This window comes from Hypanus sabinus, chromosome 9 (assembly GCF_030144855.1).
Source record: "Hypanus sabinus isolate sHypSab1 chromosome 9, sHypSab1.hap1, whole genome shotgun sequence".
NCBI lineage: Eukaryota > Metazoa > Chordata > Chondrichthyes > Myliobatiformes > Dasyatidae > Hypanus > Hypanus sabinus.
Genome location: NC_082714.1, coordinates 85,396,899 through 85,412,006, shown reverse-complemented (window position 1 = coordinate 85,412,006; position 15,108 = coordinate 85,396,899). Strand labels below are relative to the sequence as shown.

Sequence of the window (15,108 nt, the reverse complement as noted above, 5' to 3'; positions counted from 1 at the left end):
TTGTGAACTTGAAGGCTGTTTGATAGGCACCATTGAGCAAGTCTGTAACGAGAAAGCAGTGTCCGCCACCCCCACCACCCAGGCCATGCTCTCTTCTCACTGCTAGCGTCAGGCAGGAGCCTTGGGCCCCACACCACCAGGTTCAGGAACAGTTTCTACCCCTGAACCGACCTGATAACTTCACTCACCACTACTCTGAATGATTCTGTGACCTACAGACTCTGAACTCATATTCTCAGTGGGGTTTTTTATGTGCACAGTTCGTCGTCTTTTGCACGTTGATTGTTTGCCTTTGTTAATGTGTAGTTTTTTTGGTAAATTCTACTGTATTTATTTTTCTGTAAGCACCTGAAAATGAATCTCAGTGTGGTATACGGTGACATCACCACTCAACCACAGTGGGTGTGGTCCGTACCATTGACAAAATAAGACCATGAAACACAGGAATAGAATTAAGCCGCTCATCCCATTGCGTCTGCTCCACCATTCCATCAGGGCTGACTTATTATCCCTCTCAACCACATTTATCTGCCTTCTTCCTGTAATTCTTAATATCCTGACTAACCAGGAACCCATCAACCTCAGCTTTAAATGTACCCAATGACTCGGCCTCCACAGCATCTGTGGCAATGAATTCCACAGATTCACCACCTCTGGCTAAAGAAAAAGTGCTGTACTGACTCGTGACCTGTACCAACGATAGGTAAGGCACCATAGGCATGGGACATTAACGGCAGCTGCCCTTCCTCACTGCAGGTTCTCAGACATTGCTAAATCACCCTCACTGAGGCAGCCATTCAAGGTGGCCGCTCATCCCCCTGTGCCTTCTCCAGGGAGGTTAGGAAATGGGCATAAAATACCAGCCTTGCCCATGACGTGCAGATCACAGAGTTAAATCTTAGTCATAATTATAGGGCAATACCGCACGGATACAGGCCCAATGAGCCCATGCTGACAACGGTGCCAACCGGCTCGTCAAGTTTGTCACTTAACTATATACATTCATACCTTCAAATGCGATGTTTCTCTGAAGTAGGGTGTAAAACACTGTATTATACAAATATCTTGGAAAAGTAAGAATAAAATCTACAAATGAATTATCAAATATTTATACACATAAATTATCAAAGAAAAGTGCATAATTTAAATATTGTAGGGTACAGAACAAATTAACCAGTGACACTTTGTATGTGATGTGGCCAGGAGTTCAGAAACCTAACGGCCTGAGGGAAGAAACTTTCCCATCCCAGCCGTTCTTGTTTTTATGCATCGGAGTCTCCTGCCTGATGGTCGAAAGAGGATGATGGATGGGTCAGATTCTTGATAATACTATGGAGTGAAACATACGCAGCGCTCCTGATAAATGTCCCGGACCGATGGTAGGGAGACCCCTATGATCCTCTCAGCTGTTCTCACAGTCCTTTGTAGGGACTTCTAGCCCGATGCTCTGCTGCTCCCATACCAGATGGAGATGCAACTTGTCAGGACGTCCCCAATTCCTGTACTTTACCTATATCCCTCCAGGCCCCAACCTTCCATGCACCTAATCAAGTGCCTCTTAAATAATATCGTACCTGCCTTGACCACTTGCTCTGTGTATTCACCACCCTCTGCATAGAAAAATTTTCCCTTCGAGTCCCCTTTAAATCGTACCACTCTCACCCAAAGCCCCCTGCTTTTGGTCTTCCCTACCCTGGGGAAAAGACTGTTACCATCCACTTACCCATGCACTTCTGCCCCGCATTCTCCCAGGCTCCATCTAGCCTGGCCAACCTCTCCCAGACTCTCTCTCGTTCAATGTCGAAAGTAAATTTATTGTCAAAGTACATGTACATCGCCATATATCACCTTGCGATTCAACTTCAACACTTCACAGGAAAATAAAGGAGTGCAACAGGATCTGCGCAAATCTCTGAGGCCCTCCGTTGGTTGGAGTCAACCATGGATGTTGCACCCCAGCTGTCCACAAACCAGGGCGGGATGATACGGAGAGCAAGCTGTTGCCCCCGCTGCAGGCTCCACTCTCCACGCGGCTGATGAATCTAAACAAAGGCGGAGGCTGATAAAATTTGGCACTGGTGGCATTGCAGGTGTTTTGAACTCAATGTAGGACTGCCTTAGGGACTTCAGCTCCAGATTTTTCCTCGAGGTTAATTTCCAAAGCCTTCCCCATGAGTGGGTACAGCCACAAGGCAGCAGAGGTTTGAGATCAGAGTTTTCCTTCTCCTAGATGAGCTGCCAAGCATGGCTGATGATCCGTATCTGCCCAGAGCGACTGGTTTTAAGGCGCCAGTAATCCGCCTTTGCCCCTTCAGTCAGTAGAAACTGTTCCGCATGTGAAGGACAACAGCCTGACTTGGTTGTCAGCGGCTATTTGAGACACAGTATTTGGAGCCTTTAATAAATAGTGGGAGCTTATTCCCACTATCAACCCTGGCTGTAACAGCCTTCAGGATTTGTCTTTATTTAGGTAAAAGACAAATTGTGCAAAGCACTCATAATGAGACAATGAGTTGTGGAGTCCTCGAAAGTGAGTCTGTAGGTTGTGGGATCAGTTCAGGGTGGTGAGTGATGTTGTCCACACCAGTTCAGGAGCCTGGTGGTTGTAGAGTAATAGTTATTCTTGAACCTGGCAGTGAAAGCTACCAGAGAATCACGAGTAGGATGGAAGGTGCACTGTCGTGAAACTTGGGGTTTGCCGTTTATGCCCAATACCCAATATTTATATAAAAAAAATAAATCCCAGGCTTTTAAATGTTCGGGAATGGGGAGTGGTTGCAGAGGAAAGAGTTTGAAGGGTGAGCTAGATAAACTTGCCAGAGGAGGAAAGCTGTAAAATGAAGGGGAAGAAGGGAGGTTTGAAGTTGGTTAGAGAGTCTGGTGTGGGTCTAGCAGAACAGTGCTGGTCAAATCCCCAGAGTTCAGGATTCAAGAACAAGGGGGCATAAGTGAAAGTGAGAGGGACGAGATTTAATAGCAACTTGACGGGCAACCTGTTGATGTATTCAGCGATACAGCATGTAGGCCCTCGTTCTGCACCACCCAAGCAACCCCGATTTAGCCCGAGCCTAATCACGGGATAATTTTCAAAGACCAATTAATCGTTAGGCTGTGGGAGGAAACTGGAGCACCCGGAGGAAAACCCCATGGGGAGGTCGTACAGAGGACGCTGAACTGAACTCTGACCTCTGGCACCCTGCACTGAAATAGCGTCTGCAGTCCCGTGGCGCACCAAAGGGGAAGACTTTTCCACCCAGAGGGTGGTCCAGAGCTGCCAGAGGAAGTGGTTGAGGCAGGTACATCAGCAGTGTTTAAGAGGCCTTTGGGTATATGGTTTGCAATAATTACAATTAATTTAAATCAAATGGTTCAATATAATATCAGAGAATGTGTACAGTCTGAAATTCACTCTTCAGAGAGGCGTCCACAAAACAAACCCCAAAGACTAAATTAATTTATTGTCTTTTTTACTGCCTGTTACGTGGCTGGTGTTTGGGGCAGAAGGCCCTCCATCTCCGGTGGTGTTCATCGTGTCGGTACCTTCCTCTCGGTTTTCACTCCTGCCGGTTATCCGAGTCCTGAGTGCAGACTCGGATACTGTCGCGCTTGGATCTTTCACTGCTGTTTCCATAACAGTTTTCTTACCCGTCAGGGTTGTCGGCCCTGAGCTGAACCCCCAAACCTGGAGGACCGCTGCAATTCATTAATCAGTCAGAACCTCTGATCCAAGTTACCATGGCACACAAGGTCATCGCCGGTTTGGATGCCTGCTCTCAAAAAGGTTTTAGCAACACGCACAGAATGCAGGAGATACTCAGCAGGCTAGGCAGCATCCAGGAAAAGAGTACAGTCGACGTTTCGGTCCTTCGATAGCACCTTGGGTATATGGTGTACTCTTCTCCATGGATGCTGCCTGGTCTGCTGAGCACCTCCAGCACTTTGTGTGTGTTGCTCGGATTTCCAGCATCTGCAGATTTCCTCGTGTGCTCTGAAAGGTTTGCTGCCCTTGTCCTACGTGCTCGTGCCACTGTCATATCTGTCTCTGCCACCAGGCACCACCACTCGGTGTTTTTTAAAAATGTACTTGCCCTGCACATCTCCTTTAAACTTGCTCCTCTGGCCTTGGTCAGAGTTGTGCGCTGTTGGTAATCCAGCCCCATTCAAATGTCAGCACACTAGCGCCGTCTCTTTCTGTGCACTGCAGGACAACGAAGACCTGGACCATTACGAGATGAAGGAAGAAGAGCCAGCTGAGGGCAAGAAATCAGAGGATGAGGGCATCGGAAAGGAAAACCTGGCTATATTGGAGAAAATTAAAAAGAACCAGAGGCAAGATTATCTAAATGTACGTGTCTATAGGGGACGTTAATTGTTAGAGTTACCACTCACTCATTTTGTTCATTATGGGCAGCAAAGTGGTTTTTTTTTTAAAAAAAAGAGGCCACTTTTTTACTTAAGGATGTATTAAGGACCCACTTCCAGCTCAGTTGGGAGGCGTGGGGGTTTGCTGGTTGGGATTGAGCTGGGGTGATCACTGTTGCTTGTGGTTGTTTCTCCCGTGCAAAGCTTTCTCGTGGTGCTGGTCTCGGCCGGTCTGCAACCTGTGGGCAGACAGCTGGTCTCCTTGTGGCCCATTTTCCCAGATACCCAACGCTGTTAGAAATTTGGGGGAGAGGGACACAGTGGGGTCAGCGAGCAATGAAAGGGTAAAACTATGAGGAATGTTTGGCTCTGGGGTTGCACTCACTGGAGTTTAAGAAGGATGAGGAGGGCTCTTACTGAAACCTATCAGATATTGAGAGGCCTAGATAAAGTGGACATGCAGAGGATGTTTCCAATAGTTGGTGAATCTTGGATCAGAGGGCGCACAGCCTCAGAATAGGGGACATCCAAGTAGGACAGAGATGAGGAATTTCTTTAGCCAGAGGGTGGTGAATCTGTGGAATTCATTGCCACATGATGGGTGTGGAGGCCAAGGTATTCGGTATATTTAAAGCAGAGGAAAATAGGTTCATGGTTAGTCGGGGCATCCAAGGTCATGGTGAGAAGGCAGGAAAATGGAGGAGTGAAGGATAATAAATCAGTCGTGATGAATGGCAGAAGTGACTTGATGGGCTGAATGGCTGATTCTGCTCCCATGTCAGTTTTGCAGTTCCAAGTACCCACTGCTCTTTTGTTTTTAAAAAAAAATCTTTCCCCACACATCTCCTATTAAGAGAGCTTTGCCCTCTTAGTTTAAAAGCATGCCCTCTAACGTTAGAGATTTCAACCCTGGGAAAGAGATACTGGCTGTCTCAAAATTAACTCACTTTGTCTGCAGATGACTGATAAATGCCTTGTATCTCCATCGCCACCTCTGGCAGCATATTCCTGGTACCCACCACTGTGTTTTTTTTAAAATAATCTTCCCCCACACCTCTCCTTTAAGTTCCACCCCCTCCCCACCTTAAATGCGTGTCTTCCAGTATTAGCCATCTCAATCCCAGGAGAAAGGTGACTCCATGAGACGTAGGAACAGAATTCGACCATTTGCCCATCAAGTCTCCTCTATTATTCCATCATGGCCGATTTGTTATCCCTCTCAACCCCGTTCTCCTGGCTCTTAACCCCCACCCCCCCACCCAGTAATCTGTGACGCCATTATGAATCACGATGGGGGCATGGAGCAGAGGGAGGGCAGGATAGGTGCGAGGCAGTGGGCACTGACAAGTGTTGTTGTTCTGTAACTCCAGACACTATTCGAAAGGAAAACCTTAATTAGCACAGACACTAGGCTATCTAACAAGGACAGCAGAGCATTGTAAATCAAAACATGGGAACATAGTACAGTATGGCCCACAATACTGTGTTGACTCTAACCTACTCTAGGATCAATCTAGCCCTTCCCCTTCATCTGAAGTCCAATGTCCTCTAGTTCATCCCCCAGCTCTGGGGAAATGGACTGTGCATTCACCCTATCTGTGCTGTTCCTGAATTCAGTGCAAGATCACTCTGCGTTCTCCTACGCCCCTATGAATAAAATCCCAGCTTGCGGTACCTCTCTCTCTCTAACTCAGACCTTCAAGTCCTGGCAGCCTTTTCAAATCTCCTCCGCACCCTTTCTGCCTTGGTGGTATCCTTCCTAAAGCAGTGTGACGCAGACTGAATGCAGTGCGTGACCTTTCTGGCAGCGGCCAGATCACAAAAAAAAGACAAAATCTCACTGGTCGCTGCGACCCTCTTGTATTCTTATTCTAACCAAGAGGGATGTAGAGGCTGGGTTCCTTAAATATTTAGTGGCCTGGCAGTGGTATAGCAGTTAGTGCAACTTGATAAATCAGTGGCCACTTTAGTAGGTACACCTGTTCATTAATGCAAAGATCTAATCAGCATAAAAGCATGCCGACCTGGTCAAAAGGTTCAGTTGTTGTTCAGACCAAACATCAGAATGGGGAAGAACTGTGATCTAAGTGACTTTGACCATGGAATGATTGGTGTCAAAAGGGGTGGTTAGAGTATCTCAGACACTGCTAATCTCCTGGGATTTTTAGGCACAACAGTCTCTAGAGTTTACTGAGAATGGTGTGAGAAACAAAACTACCCAGTGAGTGGCAGTTCTGTGAACAAAATCTCCTAATGAATACGTGAGATCAGATGAGAATGGCCAGACTGGTTCAAGCTGACAGGAAAGAAACAGCAACTCAAATAACCTCGAGTTACAACGGTGGTGTGCAGAAGAGCACCTTTGAAGGGACAACACGTTGAATTCTGAAATGAACGAGCTATAGCAAACATGCACTCAGTGGCCACTTTATTAGGTACAGGGCGTAACTAATAAAGTGGCCACTCTGCCGATCAAGTGGATAGCCATTTTCCTGTATCCCTCTATCCAGGGGTTCCCAGCCTGGGATCCACAAATCGCTTGGTTAATGGTAAGGATCTATGACATAAAAAAGGTTGGGAACCCCTGCTTTAATCTTTCTCTATCCATGTACCTGTCCAAACATCTTTTAAAAGTCGTGTTAATAACTTAGTAAAAGTGTAAAAGGTAATAGGAGGCATTGATGGTGGGCAGCCAGAGGTGGAAATGGCAAGTATAAGGGAGCAAAATTGTAAGGTGATAGCGAGACATTTAGGGAGGATATCAGAGGTAGGTTTATCTCACAGATGGGGTGCCCTGTCGAGGCTGGCGGTAGAAGCAGATAAGCTCATGAGTGGTTAAGAAGCACATGAATGAAGGAAAAATGGAAGGCTTTATAGAAGGGAAGATTTAGATTAATCTTGGAGTCGGTTAAAAATTTGGCACAGCATCGTGTAGCTGAAGGGCCTGTACTGTGCTGTAGTGTTCTGTATAGTTTTGGCAGCACCAGTGACCTGGGTTCAATTCCCAGCCCTGTCTGTAAGGAGTTGATATGTTCTCCCCTGTGACTCATGTGGGTTTCCTTTGGGTGCTCCGGTTTCCTCCCACTATCCAAAGATGTGCCGGTTAATTGGTTAATTGGTCACTTTGGTGTAATTGGGCCAGAAGGTTACTGTGCATATCTCTGAATAAAAATCAGTTGGGGGTAGATAAATATTTGGAAGGTCAGGGCATCGAGGGTTATAGCGAACTGGCAACAGGAGAGGAGCCGAGGCCAGCATGGGTAAGCCAGCGATCGTATCGAATGCCAGGGCAGGCTTGAGCGGTTGAGTGGGCCTCCTGCTTCTGTTTACTTGTGTCTGACCGCTGCAGCTGATGTTGTGTCTGTTGTTTTACAGGGGGCGGTGTCCGGGTCCGTACAGGCCACCGACCGGCTTATGAAAGAGCTCAGGGACATTTACCGATCAGAGAGTTTTAAAGCAGGTAAGGTGACATTCTCTGAGAGGCTGGAACTTGGGGAATCGGCTGTCTGTTCTTGATATTGCTAACAAGTTGTCAGGGCATAGTATCCAGTGTACTAAACCATCCAAAGTCCAGATTGAATTTACTATCAAAGTACGCACTGTGTGTGTGTCACCAGATACCTCGAGAGTCATTTTCTTGCAGGCACTTGCAGGAAAATAAATAACTCATGAAAAACAATACAAAGATGAATGTGCAAAAGATGACAGTGCAAATAGAAAAAATAAATACTACTGAGAACAGGGTGGGTTGCAAAGAAAGACTGAGTCATGGAGTCTTTGACAGTGACTCTGTTGGTTGTGGAATCGGTTCAGAGTGAAGGGAACAGCACTGGTTCAGGGGCCTGTTGGATGAAGGGTAATGATTATTCCCAGACCTCGTGGTAAGCAGTTTTCCACTCAGGTGGTCAGCATTGTGATCGTGTAGCTGTCACTTTTGTCACGTACAGCGCCCACGCCAAGGTGAAGCTGTATCAGAGCTGTCAGAATGCTGGCGCGTTACAGAAAAACTTCCCAAGCGTCGTCATTCCACACCGTGAGCCTCCAGAAGATCCGTATTTTCAGGCCAAGGAAGATCTCAACTGCTCCCTGCTCCTTCGTTATTACCAAGAGGACACGGCCACAATCGTCATGATGAAACATTGGAGATGGACTGGCAATGTGATGAGAAGAGAGGCCATCTCCATCATCAAGACAGCTCATCATCAGACCCCTGAAGGGCGGAGGAAACACGAGAGACCAAAGTCAACTTGGCATTGTACTGTAGAGGCAGAAATGAAGACTCTGAACTACACCTCAGGCACAATAGAGGGAAGATAGTTCGGGACAGACAAATGTGGAGGACCCTCAGTGCTGCCCTAAACGCCAGCAGCATAACAGGCATTTGAAGACGATGAAAATGGTGGTGTGGGACCTACTGCCCAATGGTAGCAGCGAGAAGAGAGCGTGCTGAGGTGGTGAGGGGCCTCGATGATGGGTGCTGCTTTTTTCTGTCTGTGTGGCAGCGCTCCTTGTGCGTTTAAAATTCCGGGGACATGTTAGTATTAATGAAGCAAATCTGAAGGAATCCTGAACCTACCTGGTTGTCATGGCAACCTTCTGGTTCACTCCTCCTTCCACAGAAGGAAACCTCATCCCGTGAGGAGCGCAGCAGGTGAGGCAGTGTCAAAGTTCAAAGTAAATTTATTACCAAAGTCCATAGATATGCATCTCCATATACAACCCTGAGATTCATCTTCTTGAAGATAATCACAGTAAATACAAGAAACACGATAGACTCAAAGACCACATACAACAGGGGTAGACAAAAACTACTCTACAAATGAAACCAAACTTGGCAAATACCAGAAGACTGAGGGGGTGAGGGAAGAAATAATAATAATAAATAAGCAACAAATATTGAAAGTGTGAGATGAGGAGTCCTTGAAAGCAAGTCCAGCTCAGTGATGAGGCGAGTGAAGTTATCCCCTACTGCCATCTACTACTGTGAGATTCTTTTTCTTGCAGATATTTTCAGTAAAATGAAGAGATATAATAGACCAATGCTATAGCCAACGTTTTGGGCTGAGACGTTTCAACTTGATGCCAGATCCAGATGATCTAGACCAAATGAATTTATTATCTCCCCTCCACGGATGCTGCCCGACCTGCAGAGTTCCTCCAGCTCTGTGTATGTTGCTCTAGATAGCAGCATCTGCTGACCCTCATATCTCCAATTTGCCATTCTCGCCTGATCTACCCTGCAAGTGACTCCACGCCCACCAGTGATTGTCTCCTGGCTTCCCAAAGGCTCAGCTGTTAGGGGCATCCCATATGTCCTTCCTCAACCTGCAGTCAGCAGTGATTGCTGAGGGTCTGGGTAATCGTGAGGAACAAGGCCAAGTCCAATCCGGATTCCATACGGCCACAGGACTGTGGCAGGAGGGTGCCATTCGGTGATAGCTCTGTGGAAATATCCTCTGTGATTTCCCTTCCCCATCCATATTCTTTTCTCCCCACCACTTCAGAATCAGAATCTCTGGAACATGTGAAATTTGTTGTCATTGTGGCACAAGTACATTGCAATACATAATTGGGGAACAAGTGTGAATTAAAGTAAAAATGTGTTTACGTACAGTGCCTGTCCTTGGAAGTTTTCGTGTTTTATTGTTTTACAACATTGAATCACAGTGAATTTAATTTAGCTTTTTTTAGCCTCAGTCAGTCCGGATCGGGAGCAGCATCTCCAACACCGTCACACTGAGCATGGGGGGCCCCCCAGGGCTGTGTGCTCAGTCCACTGCTGTTCACTCTGCTGACCCATGACTGTGCAGCAACACACAGCTCGAACCATATCATCAAGTTCACTGATGACACAACCGCGGTGGGTCTCATCAGCAAGAATGATGAGTCAGCTTACTGAGAGGAGGTGCAGCAGCTAATGGACTGGTGCAGAACCAACAACCTGTCTCTGAATGTGAATGAAACAAAAGAGATAGTTTTTGACTTCAGGAGGGCACAGAGCGACCACTCCCCGCTGAACATCGACAGCTCTTAACGGTAGAAATCGTTAAGAGCATCACATTTCTTGGTGTTCACCTGGCGGAGAATCTCACCTGGCCCTTCAATACCAGCTCCATAGCAAAGAAAGCCCAGCAGCATCTCTACTTACTGCGAAGGCTGAGGAAAGTCCATCTCCCACCCCCCATCCTCATCACATTCTACAGGGGTTGTATTGAGAGCATCCTGAGCAGCTGCATCACTGCCAGGTTCGGAAATTGCACCATCTCGGATCGCAAGACCCTGCAGCGGATAGTGAGGTCAGCTGAGAAGATCATCGGGGTCTCTCTTCCCACCATCACAGACATTTACACTACACGCTGCATCTGTAAAGTAAACAGCATTATGAAGGACCCTACGCACCCCTCATAAAAACTCTTCTCCCTCTTGCTGCCTGGGAAAAGGCACCGAAGCATTCAGGCTCTCACAACCAGACTATGTAACAGTTTCTTCACCCAAGCTATCAGACTCCTCAATACTCAGAGCCTGGACTGACACCTTACTGCCCTATTGTCTTGATAATTATTTATTGTAATGCCTGCAATGTTTTGTGTACTTTATGGAAACCTGAGTAGGTCTGTAGTCTAGTGGGTTTTTTTCTGTGTTGCTTTTTACGTAGTTCAGTGTAGTTTTTGTTCATGTAGCACCATGGACCTGAAAAAACGTTGTCTCATTTTTACTATGTGCTGTACCAGCAGTTATGGTCTGAATGAGAATAAAAGTGACTTGACTTGACACTGACTCGAAAGGGTCTTTTTCTGTTGATCAAAGTGAAAACAGATTTTTACGAATTCTAAATTCATTATAATTATTAAACCACAAAATCATTGCATAATTACTCACCCTCTTCAAGTCAGTATTTAGTAAATGTACCTTTGGCAGCAACTACAGCCTCGAGTCTCTGTGGAATGATCAGTGTGCACATCTCAAAACTGCAATTTTCCCCCATTCTCCTTTACAAAACTGCTCAAGCTCTGTCAGATTGCATGGGGATTGTGAGTGAACAGCCCTTTTCAAATCCAGTCACAAACTCTCAATCGGATTGAGGTCTGGACTCTGACTTGGCCACTCCAGGATGTAACTTTGTTGTTTTTAAGCCATTCCTGTGTAGCTTTGGCTGTTTGGTTGGGGGTCAATGTCTTGCTGGAAAACAAATCTTCTCTCAAGTCGCAGTTCTGTTGCAGACTGCATCAGGATTTCCTTCAGAATTTCCCTGTATTTTGCTGCATTCATTTTATCCTCCACCTTCACAAGCCTCCAGGGCCTGCTGCAGTGAAGCATCCCCACAGCATGATGCAGCCACCACTGTGCTTCACGGTAGGGATGGTGTGTCTTTTGATGATGTGTAATGTTTGGCTTACGTCAAACATGGCATTTAGTCTGATGGCCAAACAGCTCAATTTCTTCCAGCTGACTTCAGAGTCTCCACATGACTTCTGGTAAACTCTAGCCAAGGTTTCATTTGATTTCTCATTTGGATTTCTCTTTGCCACTCTCCCATAAAGCTGCGACTGGTGAAGCACCCGGGCAACAGTTGTTGAATGCGCAGTCTCCCATCTCAGCCACTGAAGCTTGTAGCTCCTCCAGAGTTGTCATAGGTCTCTTGGTGGCCTCCCTCACTAGTCCCCTTCTTGCGTAGTCACTCAGTTTTTGAGGACTGTCTGCTCTAGGCTGATTTACAGCTGTACTATATTCTTTTCATTTCTTGATGATTAACTTAACTGTACTCCAAGGGACATTCAGTGACTTGGAAATTTTCTTGTATGCATCTCCTGACTTGTGCTTTTCAATAACCCTTTCCGTTTTGTAGTACATTTCGATGAATTCCAAAAATAAGAATCTATTGAATATTGAAAGGACTAGATAGAGTGGACAAGGAGAGGAGAGGAGTGGGAGAGTCTCGGACCAGAGAGCGCAGCCTCGGAATATATGGATATCCATTTAGAACAGAGACGAGGAGGAATTTCTTTAACCAGAAGGTGATGAATCTGTGGAATTCATTGCCACAGACGGCTGTGGAGGTCAAGTCACTGGATATATATAAAGTGGAGGTTGATAGGTTCTTGATTAGTGATGTTGTCTTGGGTTACAAGGAGAAGGTGGGAGAATGGGGTAGAGAAGGATAATAAATCAGCCATGATTAGCATGTCTGTGTGCGTGCGTGTGTATGTGTATGTATTTATACACCCGCAGTCCTGGGACATCCTTACTAATCAAGAACCCATCAACCTCCACTTTAAATATACCCAATGACTCGGCCTCCACAGCCGTCTGTGACAATGAATTCCTCAGATTCAGCACTATATATATAATAAATATATATAGTGACAAATCTGTGGAGTTCATTGCCATATATTTGTTTAGCTGTTTACCGTGTTGTTAGGCTGAACGTTGTTGTTGACCCTTGCAGGGGCAACGTCTCTGCCCCCACCTCCCCCACCAGCACACACTTACATTATGTTTGGTTGTAATTACAAATGGCATATTTCCCTGTATGTTTCAATAAGCAGGTGATAAGTTAAAAACCTGACCAGACAGGCTGGGCTGAATGGCCTAATTCTGCTGCAGTGTCTCATGGTCTTCCCAAGCACAACACTCAGGATCCTAGTTGTTTGTCTGTCAGACGTCTTCTCATTTTCTTCCCACTCAGATACCTGCGCAGGCCGAGCTGGCGGTGGGGTGTGGTGTGAATTACTTGTGAGAGGCTTTAGTGCAGAGTCCTGATCTGTTTATCCTCTTGCCCGTCTAGGAAACTATGCAGTTGAACTTGTCAACGACAGCTTATATGACTGGAACGTAAAAATCCTCAAGTAAGTGACTCTACCTGACCTTAATTTCTTCTTTAAATGTTAAAAAATGTCCCTTGCCTGTTTTCCAAAAGCTGTTCTTGAGATGGTGTTATGTGCTTGCGGGCTAAAGCCTGAAAGCATGTCCCAACAGGCTCGAGGACAGCTTCTACCCCGCGGTTATCAGATTATTGACTGTCCTCCGAAACATTAAGATAGTCTCTTGTCCTCACAATATGCCTGGTCGTGGCCCTTGCACCTTGTTGTCTGCCTGCACGTCACTTTCTCCGTAACTGTGACAATTTATTCTGCGTTCTGTTCGTGTTTTCCCTTGCACTACCTCGATATACGATTGTGATGATATTATCAGTATGCAAGGCATGTAAAAACAGTTTGCCTGGAGTACTGAGAGCAGTTTTCAGCCCCTTAGCTAAGGAAGAACATGCTGGAATTGAAGGGGGTCCAGAGGAGATTCATGAGAATAATCCCAGGAATGAAAGGGTTAACATGTCAGGAGCGTTGGATGGCTCTGGGCCTGCACATATTGGAACTTAGAAGAATAACTTAGAAGAAAAACCTAGCAAATGTTGAAAGGCCTATGTAGATTGGACGCAAAGCAGATGTTTCCAATAGTGAGATTGTATAGGGCTTGAGGGCACAGCCTCAGAATTGAAGAACTTCCCTTTAGAACAAAGGTGAGAAGGAATTTCTTTAGCCATAGGGTGCTTGAGTCTATGAAATTCATTGCCACAGATGGCTATGGAGATCGTCATTGAGTACATTTAAAGAGGAACTGGATAGGTTCTCGATTGATTATTTATTTAATGGTACAGCATGGAATAGGCCCATTTGGCCCTTAGAGCCATGCCCCCTAACAAAACCTGATTGCGGGACGGTTTACAATGACCAGTTAACCTACCCGGTACACCTTTGGATTGTGGGATGAAGCCGGAAGACCTGGGGAAAACCCACACATTCCACACCAGAGACTCCATACAGAATGGTAAGGGCATCAAAGGTTATGGGGAGAAGGCAGGAGAATGGGGTTGAGAGGATAATAGATCATCCATGATGGAATGGTGCAGCAGACTCGATGGGCTGAATGGCCTATTACTGCTCTTGTGTCTTATGGTCATACACTGTACCTCTACATGTGACAATGACAGGTCAGCTTATCATTGAGTCCCACCCCATCTGTCCATACAGCACAGTGGGGAGTGAGTGATTGGATTTATGGAGTCAGGGAGAAAGTGGGGTTGGAGTGAAAAGGTTTGGCCAAGAACAGGAGAATGAGCAGGAATGGGGCACCAAGTACACTGTGATCATTACTGATCCCTCAAGCCTGCCCCATCGTACAATATGATCATAACTGATCTATGCTACCTCCTCTCCTCTGTCAAACAAGAGAAAATATGCAGATGCTGGAAATCCAAGCAACACACACACGCACAAAATTGTAGAGGGACTCAGCTGGCCAGGCAGCATCTGTGAAAAGAGTATTATCAATGTTTCAGGCCAAGACCCTACAGCAGGTGCTGCCTGGCCTGCTGAGTTCCTCCAGCACTGTGTGTGTGTGTGTGTGTGTGTGTGTGTGTGTCTCCCCTCCTCTGTCCCCATTTCCCAAAGCTCACAGTAAATCTATTATCCAAGTCACCATGCACTACCCTGACATTCAATTTCCTGCAGGCATTCACAATAGAGCAAAGGAATACAACAGTGAAAAACTACACACAAAGCTGACCAACAACGAGAAATTGAAAATACATAGAGTCAATAAATAACCCTTGATCATTCAAATATTCATCTACCTCCACCTAAATACACACCTCATCTGGCCTTGCCTCTCACTCTGAGGTGTAGAATTTGTGTTTGTGTGTTTTATAATACAGTTGAGGGTAGGTAACAAAGGAACGTGGACATGGTC

At 46.0% G+C, this 15,108-nt stretch overlaps 1 protein-coding gene across 2 annotated transcripts in view; it reads left to right on the top strand.

Moving 5' to 3' along the window:
* Positions 1-15,108, top strand: part of LOC132399554 (ubiquitin-conjugating enzyme E2 Q1) — an 88,397-nt gene that overhangs the window by 45,892 nt on the left and 27,397 nt on the right. For both annotated transcript variants that reach the window (XM_059980034.1, XM_059980035.1), the window contains exons 5-7: positions 4,205-4,345; positions 7,738-7,822; positions 13,148-13,208. In XM_059980034.1, coding sequence (XP_059836017.1) covers positions 4,205-4,345; positions 7,738-7,822; positions 13,148-13,208 — 287 coding nt within the window. The remainder of the gene's footprint in view (positions 1-4,204; positions 4,346-7,737; positions 7,823-13,147; positions 13,209-15,108) is intronic.